General features: G+C 40.1%; 3 protein-coding genes across 6 annotated transcripts in view; 1 reads left to right on the forward strand and 2 right to left on the reverse strand.

The window, feature by feature from the left end:
* Window positions 1-107: 107 nt before the first annotated feature.
* LOC100120678 (U6 snRNA-associated Sm-like protein LSm8) lies at window positions 108-3,359 on the reverse strand. The gene is made up of 4 exons (XM_001604241.6): window positions 802-3,359; window positions 680-720; window positions 466-593; window positions 108-392 (listed from the first exon to the last, which is right to left on the reverse strand). The coding sequence occupies exons 1-4, from the start codon at window positions 830-832 to the stop codon at window positions 302-304; spliced, it is 291 nt and encodes a 96-aa protein (XP_001604291.1). The 5' UTR covers window positions 833-3,359; the 3' UTR covers window positions 108-301.
* On the forward strand, window positions 2,607-11,176 carry LOC100678683 (E3 ubiquitin-protein ligase Mdm2). Of its 4 annotated transcripts, none has more exons than XR_004345001.1 (9): window positions 2,607-2,971; window positions 3,229-3,276; window positions 3,759-3,884; window positions 3,970-4,118; window positions 4,193-4,369; window positions 5,079-5,594; window positions 5,817-6,095; window positions 9,474-9,713; window positions 9,933-11,176. XR_004345001.1 is itself a non-coding variant. In XM_031932337.2 (8 exons), the coding sequence occupies exons 1-8, from the start codon at window positions 2,941-2,943 to the stop codon at window positions 9,504-9,506; spliced, it is 1,359 nt and encodes a 452-aa protein (XP_031788197.2). In that variant the 5' UTR covers window positions 2,607-2,940; the 3' UTR covers window positions 9,507-11,176. The 4 variants fall into 4 exon arrangements, 2 of the variants coding, with proteins under 2 accessions (XP_031788197.2, XP_008206067.1); XR_004345000.1 differs by having other exon boundaries at window positions 2,633-2,971; window positions 5,076-5,594; XM_031932337.2 differs by having other exon boundaries at window positions 9,474-11,176.
* Window positions 6,572-25,487, reverse strand: part of LOC100120633 (tubby-related protein 4) — a 32,102-nt gene continuing 13,186 nt past the window's right edge. The window contains exons 3-17 of the mRNA XM_003426228.4: window positions 23,518-23,700; window positions 22,859-23,042; window positions 21,806-22,266; window positions 20,439-20,527; window positions 19,687-19,821; window positions 17,302-17,809; window positions 17,031-17,208; window positions 16,079-16,590; window positions 15,529-15,993; window positions 15,062-15,290; window positions 14,608-14,965; window positions 14,387-14,521; window positions 14,085-14,301; window positions 13,833-14,009; window positions 6,572-13,698 (exon numbers count right to left, since the gene is read on the reverse strand). Coding sequence (XP_003426276.1) covers window positions 13,582-13,698; window positions 13,833-14,009; window positions 14,085-14,301; window positions 14,387-14,521; window positions 14,608-14,965; window positions 15,062-15,290; window positions 15,529-15,993; window positions 16,079-16,590; window positions 17,031-17,208; window positions 17,302-17,809; window positions 19,687-19,821; window positions 20,439-20,527; window positions 21,806-22,266; window positions 22,859-23,042; window positions 23,518-23,700 — 3,948 coding nt within the window. The 3' untranslated portion in view covers window positions 6,572-13,581. The remainder of the gene's footprint in view (window positions 13,699-13,832; window positions 14,010-14,084; window positions 14,302-14,386; window positions 14,522-14,607; window positions 14,966-15,061; window positions 15,291-15,528; window positions 15,994-16,078; window positions 16,591-17,030; window positions 17,209-17,301; window positions 17,810-19,686; window positions 19,822-20,438; window positions 20,528-21,805; window positions 22,267-22,858; window positions 23,043-23,517; window positions 23,701-25,487) is intronic.

The following is a 25,487-nucleotide window of genomic DNA, read 5'->3' on the forward strand; positions in this document are numbered from 1 at the left end:
GCAATTTTTAATTATTTATTCCAGTTAATCTGCTCTCATAGTATACTATCATGCAAAATGAATCTTGAATTTCGAGTGGTTCTACAAAAAGATTTTTCTTAAACTCATTTAATTTTTCATAAATATTTATATTTATAAAATTAATTTTTTGTTACAAAAGATCGTTTTTTAGCAATTTTTACACAATTCGTGCTTTGAATTTTCGCACGTAGTATATAACTATTTACAGTAGTGTGTACTCCAGACATACAATCGTAATTGTAAGATAAACTCATAAATGCATATTATTATCTATTATTTTCTAATGAGCCACCGAACTTAGTGGTTCTGCACGTATGACTGAGAGGTCCAAGCGTGCATCCATTTCATCGTCTAATTCTCCTATCACAGCGCTGAAAATATTAAATTTACAATGATCAGTACTTAAAATCAAAGCAGTAAACAAGTATGAAAATAGACACTTACACATTATCTCCTCGAATAATATGTAACCCCAAAACAACTTGTTCAACACCCTGTGTTGTACTGTATACTCTTTCGTGTGATTCATCTAAAATTAAGTTGATTGTCTGATCGAAACCTTTCAAAGTTCCCTAACACAATTACATTATTGATTAATTCAATGTTCAATTTACATTTAGTAATTAAATACTATTAGTAAAACAGTGCAATGACTTACTATGAAATTCCGACCATCCGAAGTAATGATTGAAACAGTATCTAAAACGTTTTTATGTAAGAAAACTCAGAAGAATCATTGCGGTTATCAAACATAGGAATTTATTAATATAAAAAGGATACGATTAACGTAACTCTCCAAGCCTGAAGCCATCGCAATGCAACTTTTTCTTTCAGAAGAATACGCAAACAAACCGTTCAAATTTTGAGGTTAACAGACATATAAACACTAGCGGCTAGTAGCGACGCCAGTATTTGGTATCACACTGCACCTATATACATATACCTATAGAGTAATAGAGTATAGTAAGACTATAGATAGTAGATATATAACATTTAACATTAAATATGGATATAGGATAGGCACTTAGGCAGACAACGACACAATAACGTATACCTATATTTAAGTCTATTCCATTTACCAGTAGCGATCATACTTTGTTCCTTTTATTGACGACTTGACTTGTTTAAACAACAATGTGACATAATTACCGTAAACAATCGTATTCCTAATCTTAGCAATTATATCTAACTGAGCTTTTGAATGTAAAAGCTGTTGTAGCAGCATTTGCACCTGTATTATTCAACGTAGTAAAATGAAGGTTAAAAATGATAAATTATTAAAATTTTGCTGTACATAAATGCGAATGAATGTTTCAAAGTATCGTTAGTGACTCGCTACTCGCTAAAAAGTTATCGCATACTTTTGCTCCAAAATCCATTATGGAGCCGTATAAATTTCATATTCCTGATCTCTCGCTCATTTGTATCCATCAACTCAATATAACCGTCCTGTACATTAGTCAAAGTGCAGGACATTTTCTCAGAACCACTTCGGAATAATCCTATCCTGTCGAAGCAGGTTCGAGTATCCTGTGGGTCTTAATGTCATGTAAAACCCGGTCGACTATAAGGAGAGAGAGAGAGAGAGAGAGAGAGAGAGAGAGAGAGAGAGAGAGAGAGAGAGAGAGAGACGTAGCATCGGCATTAGTGTTCCGTCGCCTGCCATGCCAGCATGCCTCGTGTCTATTATCAGCTCACAATCGAGTGCGGCGGCGGCATGACGTCACTTTCACACTCATCGTGTTTTCCGCTAAATGTAGGTATAAACCGCAAGCGACGAAACACGTTCGAACAGGAATGTTTATATACAAATATTTAGCGGTAAACGCTATTGCAAAATGTGGCAGCGTTGAACGTAATCGGTGCCTGCGTTGCTGGCGCATTATCTGTGATATATACATATACTTTGTGATGCTCTTCTTTTGTAAGAAATCGCGTTTGTATGTACAAAAAATTGTACTTATATTTTTGTTATAAGAAAATTGTACGCTTAATAAAATCTGTTACAAAAATCATTTCATTATTTATTTGAAAATTCAACTTCGGCATAAATCTATAAACCCGTGCGCATTAAAAAATTTGCATACGCCATCCCACGCCCTGAAAAAAGAAAAAATGTGACGAAAGCGTTTTAAAGCTAAGTCAAAAATCCGCCTACATCAAAGAGCTCTCTCCCCGAAACTGTTTCCCAAAAAATCCCGCAAGACATCAGCTGTGTAGCTCAATTGTAGGCCATCTCCAGCATCCGACTCCCGCCAAAACTCCCTCTCTTTGACTCTCATCTCTCGCTCGCACCTACGAGTAAAATATATGCGCTACCTTTTTACTATACTCGTATTTCTCCGAAAAAGGGATGCAGCCTATAGTATACGCGAGGCCCGAGAGGAGACGGTTGAAGGAGTCGGCATTTAAAATGTCGGTGTGGGCCAGGATTCGCCGGTGTGGCGCGCGCGACCACGGGCTGACGGCGTGAGCACGCGCAGGCAGGCATGAACGGGCACAGAGACAGAGTAGCGCGCAGCAACGCCACCACACACACACACACACGCACACGCACACTGGTCTCTGCTGCTCACATTGGCCTCAGTTCGGCTGAGCATCAGCCAGAACCAGTTACCCATAGCGTGCGTCGTGGAACGGAAGAAGGAGAGGCGGCGACTCCCTCTCATTCTCTCTCTCTTTTCCCCATACTATACTATACTATACTATACTATACTATACTACACTCGCGCTACTATATACTAGGCTTGCCTCCACTCTCCAGTTCACGCACGGGAATGGAAGCGTATGAAAGACCTTGAGGCCGCGCGAAAGTTTTGTCGTGTGTGTCCGTGTTGTGCGCGTTTTTTCGGCCGGAGCAGGAACAGCCGCCCGTGTTTTTAGATTAGTATTGATACTTGGTCGCGCGGACAATTCACGATGACGACGATGATCGACTCGTCACCCACAGGTTGGTATCCATTGCTCTCGAGGAAAGCTGCCGCTGTCGCTCGCGCGACTTCTTCCGTATCGAATTGAGAAAAGATCTTTCCATCATGTGCACCGAGCCCGTAATCTGTCGAGGAGCATGCTGTAACAAAAAAAGTCTTTCTCCATGTCGAGCGCATTAGGTTCTCGTTGTTGAGAAAGTCGAGTGCACAGCGGCACGTGGTGCACACAAAACCTGATGCTCGATACGATGTCTAACGTTGCTACTTTTGTTTGCAGCTGCTATCGGCAATCAGGGCAGATGGAAGCGAAGAGCCTCGGACGACGGTAAGCGCTAGCACAAGCTCGTTGCTGCTACACTCTCCCTCTCTCTCTCTCTCATATTCCTTCGACCGTACGTGTACATGTAACTTACTCGCTTCCTCTTCGTTCCTGCTTCTTCGTCGTCGTCGCTTGCTCGCGACGTTACATAGCTAGCCGCAGAGAGACTCGACGCGGGAAGAGCGAGAACGAACTTACACACTCACGAAAACTGGAGCTGTTTACTATTTGTGAATACCGGACCGCGACGTGCCTTGATTAGATAAAGTGAAGCTTCCTCCGTGCTCAAAGTGTCTTCTGTGATAGTATAGCGTTTGCTGTAGAAAAAGAGAAATTGGGATTCGATCGAAGGATAACAATTTTTCTTGCTTAGTGTGACACAGTGACCAATGTTTAGTTTAATCGCAAGCTGAAGCGGTGTAGATACAATCCTTGGGTGTAAGCTGTAGTGAGTAATGGGGTATTCACAGGGTTTGTTGAATTTACAGAAGACAAGAGGGAAGGAGAAGTTAAGAAGTCAAGATACTCTTGGTACTTTACACTGGAGAGCGAATCTTCAGAGCCCACCAGTGAGGACGATGAGTCCATTTACAGCATTCAAGCATACGAAACAGGTCAGCCGTCGCAGTGTTTTGACTGACAGGTTCACTGTTTGCATTATGACTCTTATGATTAACAGTCTTGTCTCTCTATTTTTAGAATTTGCAAGAGATACATCAGATACATCCACACATTCGTGGCTCAGCAATAATGAAAGTGATGTCTCTGTACATGTGGAGTACGAACTTAATTCACACTCTGAAAATGAAGTCCGTTACTCGGATATGTCTACGTGCTCTGAACCTGAGGTAGTTATACTTTTCTTTTACTTTTAAATTGCTGTACTTTCCACTGTACTAATTTTTCTTTCGCTTACTTTTAGAATATCGTAGCAGTTGAGTTTATAGCGTTTCGTGACACGGAAGGACTAGCGGATGATAGTGATGATTCTCGAAGCTCTATAGACAGTGAAATTAAGAGGGCAGATTTCTGGACTTGTGTGCAATGCAAAAATCCAAATAATAATCCTATGTTTCGATATTGTGAAAAATGTTATCAGGTGTGTTACTTTTTTCATTAATATAAATAAGCAAAGTAGTCAGTCCCAGTGAGTCAGCAATTTTTTCCAAATGGTAAAATCTTTTACGATTTTTATATGAAAAAATTGGTAACAATTATTATCTCAACAGTAAATTATAAACTGCAAAAATTTAGATTATCGAATGTTCCAATGCAACAATGTTGAACAAATTAGTTTAAAATCTTATTTATTAAAACAAAAATAATTAGTCACCAAAATTTCTTAACAAATTTGCGAACGCAACATAATTTGTTGATCGTTATAATGTCTAATTAATTATTGCGATCAGTTAAAATTATCGAGGATCAACTTCAAAATGGAAATCCTACGTCGATAAGTTAGATTCCCGCAAATAAAATCACCCACGTCAGCAGATGCCCTTGAGCAGGCGCTGCACTTTCGATATTCGGAGGATTCGAGGCTCTCTCGAGATATACATCTCGTTCCGTCGTTCGACTCACCCGCGCTCGCGGGCATACGCAATAGCTCCACAAACTTGACTCACGTCTGAACTTGTTCAGCGGGACAAAGATACTCCAGTCATTCCACTGTGCGCATGAAAATAAACAGGTCTCGCGGCATTTTCGAATAAAAAACGAATTAATACAAACAAATGACCAAAAGTCGATAAACAAAAAGATATAAAAACTGAAAGCGAACAAGAACGTAACGATTTTTCATCAAGCAGGTGAGGAAAACACATTTTCCGCGGAGTCGACCCAGACGGAGAGCTCGAGTGCAGAAGAAATCGCAGAACAACAAAATGACCACAGCCTCGTCGGTGGCTTCGGCGAGTTCAGGCCATGAACTCTGCGAGATGGACTCCGGTATAGCCTCGAGTCATTGCGAGATAGACTCAGGAATCGGTTCCAGCCAGGACCTCGACAAGCCTATTACAAGTTCGCAGGCTAGCGATGCGCCAACTTTGGACTCGCAGGCTAGCGATGCGCCAACCTTGGACTCGCAGGCTAGCGAAGAACCGATATTTGGTTCGCAGAGCATCGTAACACCAAGTTTCAACTCCCAGAGCAGCGAGTTGTCGAGCGCTGTTTCGTCTGATTCACAGTGCAGCGAAATTGCGACGCTGACCACGACGAGGACGACCACCAAGACGCGCATCGTTTTCACTTCTCGTTCGATCGACGACGTCGATTCTGGTAGCACGCCCAAGGAATACGATTCGGATTCGTATTCTTCTGATAGTGTAAGTTATTCGTGAACCCTCTTTGCGAATTGAACATTTTTTAAACTCAAAATAGAATCTCGTGTATTTTTTCGGGTATGAACAGAAAAACACTTGTTCTCTTGGTTGTTCTTATCTCTAATGGCTTTTTTAATATACCTAAAGCATACTTAAGGTTTCGATTCATGCATCTTATCCCGCGCTAAGATACCTGTTAAAATCTAAATTATTTTTCCTATTCAGGCCGACAACCGACAAACCAAAGATACAGCAGACGAATCTCAATCTGGTAACCCAGACTCCCCGTCACCAATGACGATACTTACGCAGAAGCTTCAGACGCGCAAGGAGGCTAGCAACCCGGATGCGGAAAGTGCAGATGCTCGCTGTCTTATCTGCACGGTGGCCCCAAAGAACAGCGCATTCGTGCATGGAAAAACGATGCACATTTGTTGCTGCTACCGTTGCTCCGTCAAAGTCTGGATGACCAACGGCCAGCGCTGCCCCATTTGCAATCGCAAAGTAAGCCAAGTCTGCAAGGCTTTCTACGCTTAAAAACCGTCCGAAATAATGGTTTTCTTTTGATCTTTTTTTTTGCGCGCGTAACGCTGTTCCTGCTTAGAATAAGTTCGAATTATAAATATTTTTCAAATCCATGGCTTTCTATGCTTTTGTGTTCAAAAGTAATATAGAAAAGCTGTCGGTCTTTGATTCGTTCTGATGAAAAGGGGTCGAGAAGTTGCCAATATCACGTTAGTAACAAAAATATAGGTATACAGTTGCGTAAAAAGAAATTCATTTTCTTTAAATATTTTTTGCGTATTTTCACGAAGTGATTTTTCTAGTTTACATTAAAAAATGTAGTGAACATGGCATATCTATATTTAATGACAAAAAACGCGTGTTAATCGAGAAAATGAATGCACATGCAGTTTAGGTAGATTACAATGTTTAACAAAATTTTTTGAAACATGCTTTATTAACTTAAACATCCCGCAAGAAAACACAATTTTTATTCCAATCAATAATTTATTGATTAAAAATTAACATAAGGGATGTCAACATTTTTTTTTAATTTAAATATTAGCTAAACAAAAAGTAATATAAATTCATTTGCTTTAATAAAGATAAAGGTCTAATAAAAAGATGTAAATACAAACTAATAAAAGTTTTTGAAAAGAATAAGTGATTTTAGTTTTCTAAAATAAAATAACTTTATTTGCAATAAAATTAATATAATGTATACATATTGCGCGTGTGAAAAAATGATCCTTGAATCGGACACGTGTAAAATTTAGCGAGGAAAGCTTATATTACTAAAATACGATTGTACGAATAATGCAGTCGTGTAAACTAGATAGTCTATTATCAAATTATAAACTTATTGTTTATAGAATGTACATTTCCGTTCGAAATAAATTCGGTCATTACGAACACTAGCTTGATTAGTAATGTAAAGCTAGTATTTTTTTCTCTTTTAACTGTATCTATTTGCGAATATTAGCTTCTGGGCGCGATTAGATTGAAATCTTGTATTTTTAAGAATGGTAGAAAAAATGGACCAAAAGATTTTAATTTAATTCTCAAATAAGGAAGACCTAGGGAAGACTCACTTTAAAGAAAGACAAATATTGTGTTTTCATAAAAATGTGTGAATGAAATAGGAATCGAAAGTTCGCGATCATAGGTATTCAAACTTTTTGCTCTGTTTTTCTGTCATTCTTAAAAACATCAGATTTCAACTGAATGTACCATTTCTTGATATAGATAAAATTTTTCACTATTTGCGCGGCAAACGTGGTTTCGACTATGATGACGTAAAGATAAATTAATAATAGTATGGATGATCATATTATTTAATATCATATTTTGTGCCATATACTATACGCATTTATTAGATGTCGAATGAAAAAAAAGAACATTAAGAAGCATACTTGATTTTTTTTTGTACAATATATGCTTTTATTTGTACTGAAAATGTACCGTTTTATTTGGTAGAAGATCAATTTGATGGATGATCAAATTTTGACTTCTAACAAATATCGATTTAATTGAATTCTGAAATCATTTCTATTTCTAATGTTGATTCAGACTTTGTCTATTATATGCTATTCGAATATTTATTGTATGAAATTCGAAGCTTGTTTCATTTCTAAGATATGTAAATGGCTTTTAAAAAATTTTATATATGTTAATATATACTATACTCCGAATGGTTACATGTTTATTTATGTTTCGAAATTTCTTATACCTTTTTTTTAATGAATAAAAGTTATTATGATGCATTAAATTCACTTTTGGGCTATTTTAGACAAGGTCTCAGTCAACAAAATACAATATTGTAACCATAAAACCTTATGGTATGAAAAATCGTATGTAATTGAGTATATTTTAGAATTCTCACAAAAAAATAACTACTGAAAGAAGTAATTGGTCAAATAAAAATTCAAATGGTACATACGATATGTACAAAATTAAATACATTTAAACATTTTGCATGATATAAAAGAATTAATGAAAATTAATTTGTCGGTTTAAATGACTTTAAATAACTTCTCTCAGTAGATTGCAAAAGTTAAAAAAGTCGTTTAATTTAACTGATATCTACAAAAGATAATATTTTAAACAAGTATGAATAAAGAATTTATTCGCGTAATGTTTACTTGAAATTTTGGTGCGATTCGTTACAAAATAGTAACGAAGCAGTGTGCAGCTATACGAGAATGATATGAATGTTGAATGTTTCTTTTAGCTAATAATACATTTTTTTATTACGAAAGTCAATCGGTAATTAGAGTTCACGAGTTTTAATGCATGTACAATTCTTTTTCATGCAAATCATAAAAAACCGTTGGCATATAGCTGAATAAAAATTTTAAATATTATTTTTTGACATTAAAACTCAGCGAAATGAAGAAAATAATAAATAAAAATATGATTCTGGATTGGGTTTGTTTCACATTCGTGCCTTATAATTAAAATAGGTTATCTACAATCCATGGTTGAACTTTCACTTTTCTTCTGTACATATGTTTTCTAAAGTGAAAGTTATTAGAATTAAACAATATTTGCACACTGGTCTACAAAATACATACGCATTTCCAAAATCAGGTTCACTTTTATAAATATGTAAAAATTCAATGTTGGCTGATGTACACAACAGTGCAAGTGTATAAATAAATAGTTTATATTTTTTATAATCAAATATCTTTTAATCTTTTTTAATTAAAAAAAAACAACACGGGGTAACACATTTGTATTTTACTTTTTTTTATTGTACAAGAAATTATTTGTAAAATAAAAGCATTCGAATGATGAACATTGCGATTAAGTCAGGTGTTAAAAAAACAAAACGTTAAATGCAAAGTATATTTTTCAGTGTAGTTTTACTTTTACAAATGGTTAATTGTGCTGGACAGGCTCGTTTATTTCGCGTTACTTTCTTAGAAATATCTTGTTTATTCTGAGTACAAATAGCCAAAGGTGTATGCAGAATAGTAAGAAAAAAGCTATGGCCTATTTACATACAGAAAGTCAATCAAATGTTGCAGTCTTGAAACGTGTGTAAAAAACGTAAGTGGCCGTAATCAACGGATATTCATTTTTTTTTTAAACTGCTGATATATTTGAAGCTGCTAAATCTCAAGTCTCAAGACCCCGGTAAATGAGTCCAATTATCCGTCGAAGTCAAAATATTCAATGCGATCTTTGCGTACTTTCCTATTCAGCAGAGGACTTGATTTGCGGTCTTCTTCTGATCGGAGAATAACGGAGCACGGTTGGGTTAAACCTTTTTCAAAGGCGCGGGACTACGTGACTATGGAGAAGTCATTGGTAAACTGATTTTGAAAGATGTGCAACGCCAGTTTTTCTTGTCTCAACTGTTATTTTATTTTCCAGGTACACAGTTTACACAAATGTAAATTGCAATAAGCAAAAATGAGTAAGGTAATGCTTACCTCGCCATGGGTCGAGGTAACGACGGCGGTGGTCAACATTAAGTCTACATAATTACTGCTCAACGATGGACAATACTGCAAATCTACTAACGATCTTATCATAGATCCCTTGAAAAGCATACAATGCTTAAAATATACTTGACAAACTAGGTAGTTGTCATTAGTATTCGCCCAGTAAATGGTGAGTTAATATTTTATAAGGAAATAAAAATGGAGGAGTGAAGCAACTTTTTAAATTTAAACTGTTTCAATTGTTTCTTGTATAAGAACTTTTTCTTTTTAAGTAATGAGCGTATGAATATCTTAGATTGTATACATATATTATAAGCATAATCGCTTCCAGGTAATTATTTTCCAAATATATATTATACGGTTCTCTTAAATGTCACTGATTTTATAGGGGCAATCAAGACGTCTCATCAGGAAATTGGGAACCGCCACAAACTAATCAGTACACCTATACTGTTATATAATGGTTTGGACAATACAACAGGCTTTCTCGTGTTAATTCATCTCAACTCCTAACCAACCTCAATTACCAGTCGGTAAAGTTCATCATCGGTGGAACATATACTGCAATGGGCAGTCAGAACACCTCTGCTACTCTCCTATTTCAGGAAGTTTTCGGAAAATTTTAAACTATAATATAATAATTTAAATTAATATTTTTTAATTTTTCAGTAACTAAAAAATAATATTCTTCTAATCTTTGAAATTATAATGTGTAAGGCCTGTTATAGGCAAAAAAAGAACAGAGAACACGAACAGCTTAAACATGGGTTTGTATGTATATGTTTATGAGAAACAGGAACAACTTGCTCTTTCTCATTTATATAGATATACAAACCCATGTTCAAGCTGTTTCTGTTCCCCTTTCTTTTTTGCGTGTAACGGGCCTAAATTTTTAATTTTATAACGAATATTGTTCATTAGATTAGTAATATGTTTCTTTATTTTACTATATTTCATGGTTACTTAAAACCTCCCATACCCGAGAAACATGTCTTATTTTGAAATTGGTATTCAACCAACTGATAAGTAGAATTAATTCCTAACTTTTAAAATTGTCTAATATAATTTTTGCAGTTAGAAAACGATTAAACTACAGTTTATAACATGCATATACGTTTAATGCAGTTGGTTGAAACGAATTATGTGTTTTTGCGAACAGGTTCAATATCTATCCACAAATAGTACAATAGATGATTTATTTGCAATATGTATATTGTATATTAACTTTTTTTTTAATTCTTTCTATTTCAGGTATAAGGTGTTTCCTCTTGTTGCTTTTTTGGCATTTTTTCTTGGAAACGAGATTCGACCACTTATGGCAGTTAGACTGGCCGACTTTTGGATTTTCGTTGAGAATGGGTATACCTCAAGATTTTTTTATTTGCTAATATTAATAGTAAAATATTTGTACACGCATTTTGTTATATTATAAAAATTCAAAATTTGTATAGTTAAAATAACATTGGGTATTTAATTTTTTGATTTATTATAATTTTTACTAGTTCATAATAATTATGATTGAGACTTGTAAAATTTACATATTTTTTAAATCTATTTATAAATATTTAAAAATACTTTATATGTGATTTATATCAGAAGGTAAGGTCTGATGAATAAATATGTCAAAGCAGATTTTTTTCTTTTACTTTTTTATTTACAAATATTAGTCGACGTTTGTTAAATGCATACTCAGTAACAAAATTGTATTGCACATATATCTAGAATAATTTTCGTTATTCTTGCGGCAAAACTAAATAAATAACAATGCCCTCCCGTAATAAAAACAACAATGGTACAATTGATTATAGAACTTGTAAAGTCGCATATAGATGCCATATACATCGTACACGTTTATTACATATACAATACGTCAGTCACGAAAATCCACATCATATTTGCATTATTTTTATTTTTATTTTATGCTTACTTTGTTTTAATCAAGCAATATCTATGAAAATTCTATATTGCACAGAACTCCGGGGATAAACGATGATAAACAGAATTGATGAACAACGTAACAATTAACAATGAAACAGAAAAACATAACACTAATTAGGCTTAAGGATTTAGAGCGCTTAGATATAATAGACTAGTTAACTTGAGTTACTTTCGTACAAAACGTGCTGCTGCTTCTTCTTGTTCCACTCGTCTATGCGTATATATGCCTCATTATATTTTTTATCCCACAATTTCATAACTCGCTTCAACAGAGAAAACACTCGCAGTGTTTTAATTTATTATTCAAATCCTTAGGTCATTTCTGCTGACAACTGATTTAAGGCTCATCATCAAATTCTTGCTTGTATGAGTTTGGTTAGATCAGTGTAATGTTTACTTTTATTTTTTCCTTTAATTTTTTCGAAGCAAGCAGTTCAGGCCGGATGGTTTATATTAGGGACGTCTTAAAATGGTCTGCAACCAATTTTTATTTTTCTTAAGTTTATGTCAAAGAATGAAACAGTTAACTTTCATAATTCATCATAGTTGTACATCATTACGTATATTATAATCTTTCTTTAGAATATTAGTCAGAGAGACAGTTAATAAAAAATAACATCTTGTACTTTATGCTACAATAAAATATATGCATACTTTAAAATTAAAAATATTGGTTTTAGACAATTTTAAGTGAGTGATATCCCCAACGAAGCTCGTGCTTCAGCGTTGAATAGAGTCTAAGTTCATCGAACAACCAAAATGCTCACACTCGCGCATTGTTTACTTTTCCTTACCATCGCCTAATTCTTCCTGGTTTTTTTTCCATTTTTTTACTTTTTACCAAATATGTACACGCACAAGATATTATAACAAGTAGGCATATCGTATGAACCGCATGTAAAAGCGAAAACTTTAATCGCGCACGAGTGGAGCTCACAAATAGATAATACAATACATATCCTATATATTAGTACGAAAATTTCGCTATTATAATCAATAATAATACTATTATGTATCAAGTCAAGGGCTAACAAACTATACAAATATATATCTCGCTTGGCGCTTACCGATAGTTCGCTTAATACGCTTAAACGGGGTCAAATTAAACGTCTTGGACGGTTACGTGGATCAAAGCATCTCAACGAAAGGTTCGTGTGAAACCTTGAACTCCGCTCATTTTCGCCGTTATTTTGAAATCGTCGTTTTATATACACAAGGCAATGCGCGCATGCATCGCTTTCGTATCTCATTATAGTTAACGGAGCCTCGCAATTCACGTTTTGTTTTCGTCTTTGCATAAAAATTCTCGTTTACGACTAGGTAGTAACACACAACTTTTATGCTGAAATAAACTCGTGTAGAGTTATTTTTTCTATGTCAATCTTCTTGAGTTTTATTGATGTACCTGCTTTTACTCCGCACTTTTCGTGACAATGAAGGAATAGACTATTTAACGATACGATCGATTTGCAATATCCACTAAAATATAAAAATAAATCGTGTTACTACCTAATTTTGCAAATTTGTCGATGAGTTTAGACAAGGCCTCGTTCAGCCAGTATACGCTATCATAAATATCATAAAGTACAATAATACTTATATGACTATATCGTGAAAAAACAAAACCCTGACAGTAAAATATGTTGTCAACTCTCTTTCAAAAGCAGCAATAAAAATGTGCATTGTTTTTTTTATTTTTAACTGTGTACACTGAGAGAACCGGTTGATTAAGTCGACAAAATTTTTAAACAATTTGTCCCAAACTAAGTCCGTTATTAACTGTTTTATAAAAATTTAACAAATCTAATAGTATTGAATGAACTGTAGAAATTGCTTAATTATAAAGATACATATAATATATAGTATAACTAATACTTCGTTATGAATAATATCGCAGCGTCAAAACGAGTCTAATTAACAAAATAAAACAAATCTAATTAATTAGTTAGAAACGCGGCTCCTCTCAGTGTCATGCTGAAATTCTCAAAAAGACAGATAATACAAGATTTATGTGTACACATTTAATTTAAAAAAATACTTGTATGTATGTATATCTGTCAGAGTATGCATATGTAAGCTTAATGCAAAATTTACACTTTTTACTTGAGCCTTTGCGTAACACTTGCCAGAGCAACAGCAAAGGCTTGGATTGCGCTGAAAGGATACTGAAAGTCTAGGGTATAAGCGTTTCCTTGTATTCTCCCGAATTGCATAACCTGTTTCGAAACATACATTTAGTTAGTAAGGCAGAAAAGCTACACACGCCATAAAATAAATTTGTGGAGGAAGAAAAATGTTAATAGCAAAAGTGGGAAAACCAAAGTAAAGAAGTAATACTTGTCAGTCTTACCTGATTTCCCCTAAACTCAATTTGAAAGTTTTTAGCGCTTTCTTGAGTAACTCTGCCACCAAAGTCTAACTGGTAAACTTGATTAGCTTCGTTCCACATTGGTGCCTTATTGTGCATTATTATTTCTCGTCTAGTCGCCTCGGATTCATAGCCGAAACTACCTCCTCTTTGCCTTAACTGTGAACAAATGACTCGTTAACAGCTGCTTGCTTATATCAAATAAATTCTGTTCTAACAAGTTCAAATACGAACCTTTTGTCGAAGTTGAGCCTTCTGGAACGTCTCAAGATCGCGATAATTAGATATATCGTCCATTAATCCTTCTTCATCTGAACTTTCATTACGATTTTTTCGAGCCTTTCTGTTTAACAATGGACTCGATAATAGTCTTCTTCTAATCGGAGAAGCGGAGGCCGGCCTTTTGCCTTTCTTCGAAGGCGCAGGACTACTCGGTGAACTTCTCGGCAACCTACAACAGTATACTTATTATTACCAAGAACTTTTCAAATTATAAGAATTGCTATGATAAACAAAAGTATGAAGATATGAATTACCTTGTTGTCGGGCGCGGTGATGGTGGAGGAAGTGAGTGGCAATCTTCATAGTCTCCGAGTTTTACAGCTAGACCGTCTAGTCTCGAAGCTAAACCGTCGAGGGATGATGCTACTGACGTACTCACACTAGATCCTCTAATAAACAGAATTTTTATCCGTCAATAATATAGTTACACTAAATGGCAACTTAAACTAAAAATTTCAAGTAGTTCAACACTAACTTGATAGGCGACAAACAGGATGGCTCGAATGGCCCCGGCTTGACACTAGGCAACTGTTCTTTTTGCTGCTCTTGAGCAGCTCTTGACAGAGCCTCGATCGTTTCCTTAATTCTCTGCGATTCGAGCGAGTCCGAAGCTTCCTTTCGCACATTCAATTCGTTCTGCTCGGCTTCTGTGCAACCATCCTCCATTTGCGTACTTGTCGAGGCTACCTCTTCCACGTGCTCTGGTAGTCCTATTATCTGTTCAGTTGAGGGAAAGAGTTCACTCGAGTCCAAGCTACGCGACTTGCCGCAATCACTTAGTCGAGGTCGCGTCGTTCGGTGAACCACTACGCTACTATTACCGTTCTCCTTTCCTACATTCAAAATAAAATGTTGTTCGACTTTATTTAAGCAATTGTTTGAGGCTTACAGTTAATGGTTTCGTCAACAGACTGCTACATTGTACTAACCAGAGTTATCCTTACTGCAACGCCTTCTACGTTTATTTTTTCTAGAGATGAGGAAGAGTCGTTTATTGGGGGCATCCTTACGTAGCATATTGAGTGCAACGTCACAGGGCACGATCTGAGCATCAACGAGATCAAGGTAGCCAACGCTACAGCTGCGCACTATCGAGTTAGCCGAGACCTGAGTCGGACCTATGCTTACAACCGTCGGCGTCCGATGAACTGCCTGAAACTAAGTTAATTTCATTCTTCATATACATTTATAAACTATTTACCCCATTGCTCAAAATATATGTGCAACTATACCAACAAGAAATTACGTAAATTTTGACCTTAAAATGCTTTCAAAATACGAGTCTTTAAGTATTTTACTTATTGTTCATAAACTATGGATTGTACATAAAAACGTGTAACAAGGTGTATCCGGCAGAAGCCGCACAACACCAGATCATCCACATAATTCTACACACCTGAAACTGATTTTTCAATGCAGGCACGTCATTCCTTAGTTCCTCCTCCTCGCTGGCCGCGCTCGTTCCGTTACTACTAGAAGCAGCAACTGCAGCAGCGGTATTAGTTACGGCCCCAGTAGCAGCAGCAGTATTAGTAGCTCCAGCAGTGCTTGCATTTCTCGTAAGTAGAGCAGAAGCCGAAGTTACCGGAGACGTGTTTCCCTGTTTGCTCGACGCGTTATTAAAACTGTTCCTTGAATGGAGGATGCTGTTGCACTCGGCCGCAGCGCCATTAGCGAAAGCGTAAGCTCGTGGCGCGGAGGACTGCATGCAACCAGGATTCGGTGGTCCACCGGCGTTTAGTGAAAACTTGTCCTCTCCGGACGGACCGAGCGCGTACACGAGCTCCTTCATGACTAAGTTGCTAGCTTGCTGGTCGGCCAAGGCCGTTTTCATCCGCTGCACGTTACTCGCGTATTCGCCCTGCAATGTTTATATTATTATTACTATCATCGTTATCACGAAGGATTTCAAATTAAAGAACTCCGACAGCAAAAGAAGTCCTCACCAGAGTAGCACCAGGACTGGACGTAGCGATGAGCGTCTGCGTGGGTGCGACCGCGTTCTTCGGCGACTGAGGCGCGGGCACGTCACAGCACCTGGGCGCATAGGTCGGTCTATGATGATGATGCCCCCCGGCTCTGACGGTCTCGCAATAGTTCATTACCGAGTGCTCCATGTGGTGCTGCTGATGGGCGAAGTGATAGTCGTACGGCGAGTACTCGTCATCAAAGGCGTCGGGTCCTGCGGTACGAGCTTCGGCGGCACTGGGTGGAGGCGGTGGTGGTTGTTGCTTGGGTCGGCTCGAGGCTCGCGTAGCCCGAGGCGTCATTGGCGCGATAGGCGGTGGTTGCTGTTGTTGGTGCTGGAGTTGTTGGTTCAGCTCCATACAGTAGCGGGATGTGGGTAGGTAGCCTCGAGGGAGGGCTTGTTGTGCTTGCTGAGGGTTCACGTTCTCGGATTGGGTCGTCTCGTCCTCGTCCTCCGAGAATAGGTTCGGATTGAAGCTCGGGTCTGGACCTATAGGGGGATGGATATTTTTTAATTAATGTGTAAATTAATTAAGCGATTAATTATGTATACGATCGGAAAATGTCTGATTTGATCAGCGAGCTCTAATACTACGGAACAGCAGCCTTTCATTGTTCTCCGTATACTCTAGCAATCGATATTATTTATAGGACGACAATCCTTAATTATCGAGTCGAATGGTATGTACCATTAGGAAGTGAGAGCGGAATCCTGATTGCGGCAATCCATAATATCGCCCTCCGGTCAATGCTTCATCGCTAATTTGTCTCTGCATTACCGCGCATCACTCTTCGATTCTTCCTCATCAGCGCAAATCGAGCATCGCATTTTCATGATTAGGTATAATCCGCCAAATCAGAAATTTCCCATGAACCGTAGACTTTGTCGATGTATTAATCAAGCTAATTTAATACAATAAAATCGTTCACCTGCTGGTAGGTCGTCTCTGAGCTCCGTGATCACGAGCGTCATCTGTCTGGGTTGCAGATGCAGTAGGGAAGGTCGGTACGTCACGCGACCGAGATTCGCCGGGACGGAGTCTGCCAGTCCGTGGAACTTGAATTTCGTGCCCCAAATGTTCGAGGTAACTTCGACGAGCCTCGCATTCTAGGGACGAATCCGTTGTACCATTGAGTATGCATCGCATTCGTATAGATATCATAAATACGGCGACGAGTAATCATAGAAGAAACGCAATACCTCGGGCAAAGTATCGACGTAGCTCGCATCGTCGTCGTCCCCGTTGCAGTTTCCTCTCCTCTCGTACAAGGTCCTGCACTTCTTCCTGTTCTTCCTCCTGAATCTCGGCGAGCCTCCGCACAGCTCAACCGCGTTATCCCTGTCGTTGTCCGAGTCGTCGCTGCAGGACGGCTGCATCCTTTCGCTGCTCAGAGCCATCGTCGTGGTGGTGACGTTACCGTTGGCGGTGGGCGAGGCGGAGCCGAACGAGTGATTCGAGCTGGAATCGTAGCCGTTCTGGGCGTTGCAGTGGCCGGTCTCGGGGTCGAAAATGACGAACTCGGGCCGGATCTTGCTGGTGCGACGACCTTTGAGCAGAGGCACCAGACCGCCCAGATACTCGACGTAGAGGGTGTAGCTGTGCGGCGGCTCGCCTGGATTGCGGAGCATCGTGCAGTGCAGTCGACCACCCAGGGGGGGTGGCCGGGAAACGAAGCGACGCAGCTCGCGGGGCTCTGGGATGCAGCAGCTGTTGGTTTTGGAATAATCAAGAATGTAACGTTCGTTTCGAGGAATCAGTCATCTCGCTAATGAATTCTGAAATTGTATAATCTCGGAAATGGCAGTTTTAAACGAGAAAGCTCTTAGACAGCAGACAGTTAATTAGTCCGCTAAAGCAGTCGCCGAGTTCGAATCGCGACTGCGCGCATTCTAATGAGAAATGACGCGCAAGCGGTGAGTAATATAACACATCCTCGCTCGTCTCTCCGATTGTACGCTCGCGCGTGAAATTCAAATGGCGTACAAGTGTCATCCAAGTGTCAAGGGGAGAACATTTTTCTTCGATTTACCCGAGTTATATTACGCAATTCGTCGAGGCGGAAAAGGAGCGGAGAAACAGGTCTCGGCATTACGCGAGACAGTAGTAAGTACAGGCGAGAGAGAGAGAAAGAGAGCTGCATCGGACGGCTTTTCGATCAGTGCAGCGATCGCGAAAAAACTCAGCCGCGCACAGAGAGAACGACTGCAGCAGCAGCAGCCACGACGAAGAATAAGAGGAGTAGACTGTCCGATATACGCTCCGGGGTTTATCTTATCAATTTGAGGCACCGAGAGTAGTGAAAAGCCAGAGCCGGCGCGCGGGAAATGAGGAAGAGAGGGAGAGTCGAGGCTGAAGAGCTCTCCTCTCGGGGAACAAGAGGAGCCGGCTACACCAGACGCCAGTCCTCCTTTCTTTTCTTCCTCTCTTTGTATCTGGCTTCCTCTTAGCTATTTCCCCGTGCACTTAAATTTCCCGCTCTACTCGTCTGACTGCGCCAGTCTCGCGGACGCACGATGCTATGCTGCATAGAAATGTTTTTAATAAATCTCGCCGCGCCGGGTACCTCTGCGCTTTTTCCAAGAGGATTATTAGGATCCCGTGTTTTCGCAATCTATACGCGAGAGGTGAGCTATAATATCGATTTGTGTGTAAGTATATGGATACACTTTGTCGGGGAGAGAAGAATTACCTCGACTGTATACAATAGTGCCGCGATGAAACAAAGACTCCGGTTTTAACGGCTGCAGTGTATAGAAAAGCGGATATCCAAGGCTTTGCGCGCTACAAAGCCTTTTCAGCGTGTTCAAAATTGAAAGCAATATAACAGCGCGAGGCTCTTAAGTAGTGCGTTATACCGTCGGGTTATATACGGAAAAATCTAATGCCTGGCTGAGGACTTCTTCCCGCTGGAGATTACTTTTGAAAAAGGTTGGAAGAGAGTAAAGAAGAGTCGACGCAAACAATGGGAGTAAACGGCGAGTTTGTTTTTAAAATAGCTCGCGCGCGTCTCAAGGCTGATGAGATATTAATAATGGAAACGGAAGGTCAGTAGCAGGTAGGACGCGTAGATACTTGAAACACGAGTCGCTAGGATCAAATAACCCTTACCAACGCAATCAGTAATATTAAACACGAGCCGCGCGAATTCTATCAATAGTACTTGTCGACAATGGGCTTTCAGTATAATTAAACAACAATCGACTCGCTTACATCACACGCAACATTTCTAATACAGGCATTTTAATTTTTACCTAAAAAAAGCGCACTCGGAAAGTAACTCGTACGCAATTTCCAATACGCGTAAGTCCGAACCTTTTGCATAAGTAAAGTTTCGACGCATCTTTTTTAACGTTCCGAAGAAAAATTAAAATCCGCATTGGCCTACACCCTCGTACTGCTGCAGCGGGTAACTCATCGCTGAAAAAGCCGTGCACGTATTGGCAAAGCGTAGTCGAGACGTCGCGTCGTCTATCGATCGAGCGATGAAAACCGCGAGCTATAGTATATATATACACATCGCCTCGTTGAGAGCACGCTTCTCGACTTCCAGAGTGTGTACACACGCACGTGCGGGAAGCACTTACCGAATGGTGCTGGCGAAGAGTCCGGAGACGAGGGCCTTGAGTCGGGGCGGTAGAGGCAGCTGTTGCACGCTCGATTCCTTGGACAGCGCGGCCTTCAGCGCCAGCCGCGAGAGCAACTGCAGCGAGCCGACACCCCTGTGTGGAGTAGAGAAAGTCTTGGATTATTTATTGCGTGTGCATTTTTTAAGTAAGTGCTTTGAGATGAACTATGCGTCACTAGGGACACTAGGAAATATTCTAAACTGCTTGCTCGCTCGAAAATTCTTTCGATTTAAACGGTAAATGGCATTCTAAAGCGTTACTCGCGAGTACTCAGGAGTTAAATTGATACAAATTTGTGAGTGTAAACGAGTGCTCGTAAAAAAGTCGCGTTTTAATTAAAACGAAGCAAAGGTAACGCTCTTTGTGAGCCGCTCTTATGTAAAAAGATGCTGAGCTTTTTAAAAGCTTTAAAATTACTCAACGCGCGGCTCGCGAGATTTAATTTTAATTAAACAATTCCACAGGGACACCGAAAAATGTCGACGACTGCACATAATGGAATAACATTTCCTCATGAAATTCAAAGGAACGATCTCCTGGCATTCGTTCTCCCAAATTGAATCTCAACGTCGCTCTCTCGGCCGTATTATAGGCGTTCGCCGCTTTGCAAAAGTTTAATTAAAGAGCAGTTCGGAATGGGAAAGAAAAGACGCAAAAAGGTGGCGGGACTTAAAGTGGAGCTGAAGTAATAAATCAAGCGATATACCCACCTGGAGACCCAAGCGGCGTGGACGTGCGCTCCGGTGGCCACGAAAAGCCTCCTATCGTTGTGACCCCACGTCATCGCAGTCACCGGACTCTGCGGGTCGGGCAAAAAATCACAGCGCAAAAAGTTCTTTCATTAACTTTGTAATTTATTGGCCAATTAGATGAGCGACTCTCTCTCTCTCTCTCTCACTCTCCGCTCTAGTTGCGGATGACACATCTGCGCGCTCGCTCTCCGATCGATACAGAGCCCGAGAGTCATTATGTCATATACACTTTTATCGCGCCGAGCGCGGAGATTGATTGTTCATATAAAAACGCGTCGCACGCGAATAAACGAGCAAATTACGCACCTTTGTTTTTTGTTTACGATATTTCATTATGGAGGGAGGGGGACCATGGAGATTGGAGTTTTATTTTCCATTCGGAGCCTGATGGGCCTTTCTTGCTTTCGCGCGCATGTATACGCGTTTTTGCTTCGATATTTTCCCCCGAAGCAGATCAGTGATTCGAAATTTATTTTCCGCGTTTATTCGACAAAGCTACGCCGGAGCAGCGTTTATTGTGTTTTCTGCAGCTGCTACCATGTATAGGTATGTTGACGGAAATTTCCCTCTTCCAAGAATAATATTTTCCGTGAGAAATATCAAAGCGAAGGTTGCGAAAGTCCTCGCTACAAAAGCTTTCGATACAACAGATGCTACACGCGCGTCGGCATTTCTTTCTCCGAGTATATTTCGAAAAATTCTCATACACACTTTCAATGCGTGCTCGTAAACGGAATCTGTCGGAGAGATTTAAAATCTAGAATGACGCGACCGAGCGAAAGCTTTGTAGCTTGAAAAGTGAGTTTTCAAAGACCGGCTATTCGAGTTATTTGTCGTTCAACGACGTTTTTTTTTTTTTTTTAATATTCCCGTCTGTTCAACCGCACATGTATAACGTATTATAATATTTCAGTTGATTAAACTAACCGGGCAAAAGTGCATATTCATCTGGTTGTTAATTGATAGGCTGCACACGCATCGAACTCGACCGATTGGAAGCATCCGATAATATGTATCCCGTCAATTAAAAGGTGAAATTTTCGGAATGCAACGTTGCATCGATTAAAACGTTAATTAAATGACTACAGTCCGGGCGCTACCGAATCTGTACACGTAAATGGGTCACGTTTCAATTCCTTTGTGCGTGCGTCAGTGACGAAAGTGACTTTTAAAATTATCGACTCGCACCCCGCAGTCGAACCGTCAATTTAAAAGTGACCCGTCGAGGACACACAACTTTTAAATAACCGGACGGCTTCGACTTTCCGTCGTTCAATCCCTCAAGCGAAACCGCACTTTTCTCGTTTTTGTATACGCACACTCACCTGCGTATAAGGTATGGCAATGGTGTAAATGAGCGTCCCGGCGTCCGAGTAAAACTTGAGCAGATTCGTGTACTCCAAACTAGTCGTTCCATTGCCAGAAGCTCCTTGGTACTGCTGCTCCTGGTCCTTGATGCCGGCGATGGCCAGGACCTTCCTGGAGTTGCTCCACTCGGCGTGTAGCGGCGGCTTCAGACCGGTGCATATGGTCACGGGCGAGACGTCGTCGAAGGAGCGCAGCAGCACGACGTTGCCGTCGGCCAGACATACCGCCAGCACGTAGTTACGCGCGTTGGCCGAAGCGGAGGAGGCGCCGTTGCTGTTACCGCCGCCGGTATTGGGATGATCTTCGTCCTCGTCATCCCGGTCGTCGTCCTCCTGATTGTCCTCCTCGTTATCCTCGTCCTCGTCCTCTTCCAGCTTGAACTTCTCCGCGGACCAGGCCATCGACGTCACTCCAGCACCTGTGTTTGGACATTTCATTTAGTGTGCGCGGGAGACCGATGACATTTTTTATAATTTCTCGAAATTCTTTGAAATATTCGCGAGACCGTAGATTCCGCGAATTCTACAGAAATTAAACACAGTCTGGCAGTTTGCAGTGTAGCGTGAGGCTGATACCATTCAGCGGCTTGAAACAATCGCTGTTTGTTTAGCTGTTATCGTTGCAGCATCGTGCAACTGGATGCTCGTGGGCGCTTGATAATTTGCTAAATTATTCCGCTTTGGCGAAGAACCAGCAAAGTAAACATTGTCGAACGGAATATTGTTCGCGTGTACAAAAGTCGGTTGCAATAATAAAACAGAAGCTTCACGTATAAAAATTACACGCTTTCCCGCGTAATTCGAGCCTGTCAGTCTTACATCTCTTAAAAAATGCATTATTCGCATCCTTTTTCACTTTGACCCATTTACGTCGGGAGCCGGCGGTTGATAGCCGCCGTAGAATTTATTGTAATTTTATGCAAAACGCTATTTACCACAGCGGCTGCACGTAGGTATTACGCTAACGAAACCCTTATACAATGAAACAGCGGTTGCTACACAACGACTCACCGAGTTGAACCTCGGAAACCATAGCCCCGTGCACGTCCATGACAATGAGCTGTCCGGCCGTCGTACCGAAGTACACCTGCTGGTCGTCCGGTGTCCAGATGCCGCACGTTATCACCGCCTTGTGGTTCAACATGGAGGACCAGTACCGTTGGCCCGCCACGCTGCCCACCAGCACGAAGCCGTCCTGAAATTAACGAATATACGGCATCCTCGTATTAAACACACATTTTTATGAACACGACCTCGCAATTATTTTAATGGAATCTGACGAATATGGTGTGCGCTGCAAGGTCGCGTTTTCAGGCTCTATACACAATGCGTGAATATACGCACAATGACGCATAAATAAAAATGCAAATGAGTTAATTAGCCGTACGAATGTTTTGTTATACGCGATGCTTTTACTGCCTCTCGAGCGAATATGCACGTTATACGGGGTGTACCTCTAGACCGACGAGGAATTTAGTATTATGTATTAACGCGAGATTTCAGCTTTGCTATAATAGGCGTATTATACGGATTTTTAACGTCCTCGAGTTGGAGCATTCAATTGTGAGAATTTGACGTCGCTGCCTGCTGAGAGGACTTTGAGCTACGATGATGATAATGCACGAAAAAAGCTTTATATACTTTGCCTACTACACGAACAAATAGTTCACCTTGTAGCATATGAGGGCCATGCGTCCATCGTGAGACCAGGAGAAATGCGTGACCGGCGTGCTTCTGTCGTTGATAAGCTCGATGCTCCATCGGCCGTCGTACTTGATCCAGACGAAAATGACGCCGGTGCTGTCGCAGGAGGCGAGCTTCTGATAAGGCTCGTTCCACTTTACGAGTATTACCTGCAACGAAAGCGAGCGTCGAGCTCTTTAGTTTATACTTTTTATCGGCCTTTTTTTTTTTAATCGTTACGAACCTCGCGCGCGCGGCTTTTATTATACCCATAGCATTGTTCGCCAGCCGCACGGTGAGTTCTCGTAAAGTTTTCTTCTATATTACGGCTTCAATTGAATAGAAACTCTCTATACATATAGGGGAGAGGGGTATAAGAGATAGCGCGGGAATACTTACCGAGCGGGATCGTAATTCACGCAGAAATGAGTGCTTGCGGGCATCGGAATCTCTCTTTTAGTTTATGCGCGGCTGTCGTTAAAAGCTCATAATAACGCAAAACTGCGAGCTTAATGTTTGAATAAATCTTGTTTGCCGCGTTTTAAATTTTGACGGCATCGAGCTTTCTTATTCTAATTGTATGCTTGCAATTTTTTTACGATTTTCGCGTGCCTCTCCTTTAGAGAATACGAATAGAATCGCATATAGAAACCCGTCTATACTCGCGAGCAATAAATCAATGCTGCGAAATTATTGATGCGAGCGAATGGAAATGTGTCGAGGAATATGAAATTCTTGCTCGCTGACCAGTAAAAATTGCCTGCGAATGTTCGCTCGAGTTTTTCTTTTGAAATAGTATAGTAGGTGAGTCGCTATACTCTGTGAAATTCGAAGTGATTTTCTGTCGATTTCGTTGAAGCAACACGCCAATATTGCTCGCGAAGTGGCGATCGTGTTTTGCATGTAACTGCGGTGGTCGTGAAGAGATATCGAAGTCGTTACAACAATAGCTTGTACACATAACAATGGATTCTTCGTACAAAAGATTTTCCACTTTTAAAAAATTTGTTATCGCGTGAATAATGCATGCAGTATTGGCTCGAATCGTATTACAACGTGAGTTGAATTTCGACTGATAATTACTATTCATAAAAGCTAACGAGCTTTCCATTTCCAACGTTCTTATCCTTCAGTTACATAATCTCTGACAATACCCAAACGTGTCTGAAAATCTCATTCGAGGATTATAACTCCGTAATTTTTCCCCTCGCAAAATCCGCGCAATAAATACAGCATTAACAATCCCAAGAGTATGATGCGGCTATATTCCGCGTATCTTACGCAATAAATTCATGAATTACGTGATAAATTTTTCAAAATTTCATCTCATCGCCCAGAACGAAGAGTCACGCACGTCGGAAATCCCGTCTATTGCAATTTTTGATTGAACAATACATCAGCTCGCATAGGGTGTGTTTGCACGGATACACTATTTCAGTAGGAAAATCGAATTAAATTGATTCGCATCGTGTTTGCCATACGCGGCGAGCGTTCGGAATCGATTGTCGGGGGGCTATATGGGCGTCGGGAAAATTATCGGGAACAAATACCCGGAAAATTGGGGAAAGCCAGGCGAAATTGCGAAAATGATTTTTGAGCCGCTGCCAAGAGTCTCGACGCGATTCCATCTCTGCGCGATCGTCATTAACGCGGTATTAACGAAGTCGTTCGGGAAAAGCTCCGAGGAACAAGTGAACTAGAAGCTGTGTATAATACATAAACGATCGAATTTTACCTTTGTCAAACTTATAACAACGATAAAACAAGCTGTCAATATAACAACGATCATTCGTAATTCAAGAGCCAATCCGAGCCACCGAAACATCGTCCCAATTAACAAGACACTCTGCCGTGAAAGCTGCATTCACATAGGTAGTATATACGAAACCGTCACATATTCGGCACACACTGCAGCAACACGACGGTATACAGCGAAAGCTCGCATGCGCGCAAGAAG

This window comes from Nasonia vitripennis, chromosome 5 (assembly GCF_009193385.2).
Source record: "Nasonia vitripennis strain AsymCx chromosome 5, Nvit_psr_1.1, whole genome shotgun sequence".
NCBI classification, from domain to species: domain Eukaryota; kingdom Metazoa; phylum Arthropoda; class Insecta; order Hymenoptera; family Pteromalidae; genus Nasonia; species Nasonia vitripennis.

Excerpts from the sequence above, each read along its gene's own strand:
- LOC100678683 (XM_008207845.4), top strand. The coding sequence starts at position 2,941 with ATGACGACGATGATCGACTCGTCACCCACAG. Across the intron at positions 3,885-3,969 it reads CATTCAAGCATACGAAACAG|AATTTGCAAGAGATACATCA; the intron begins GTCAGCCGTCGC and ends CTCTATTTTTAG. Across the intron at positions 6,096-9,473 it reads GCCCCATTTGCAATCGCAAA|GTACACAGTTTACACAAATG; the intron begins GTAAGCCAAGTC and ends TTTATTTTCCAG.
- LOC100120678 (XM_001604241.6), bottom strand. The coding sequence starts at position 832 with ATGGCTTCAGGCTTGGAGAGTTACGTTAATC. Across the intron at positions 594-679 it reads CGGATGGTCGGAATTTCATA|GGAACTTTGAAAGGTTTCGA; the intron begins GTAAGTCATTGC and ends TAATTGTGTTAG. Across the intron at positions 393-465 it reads ATTATTCGAGGAGATAATGT|CGCTGTGATAGGAGAATTAG; the intron begins GTAAGTGTCTAT and ends TAATATTTTCAG.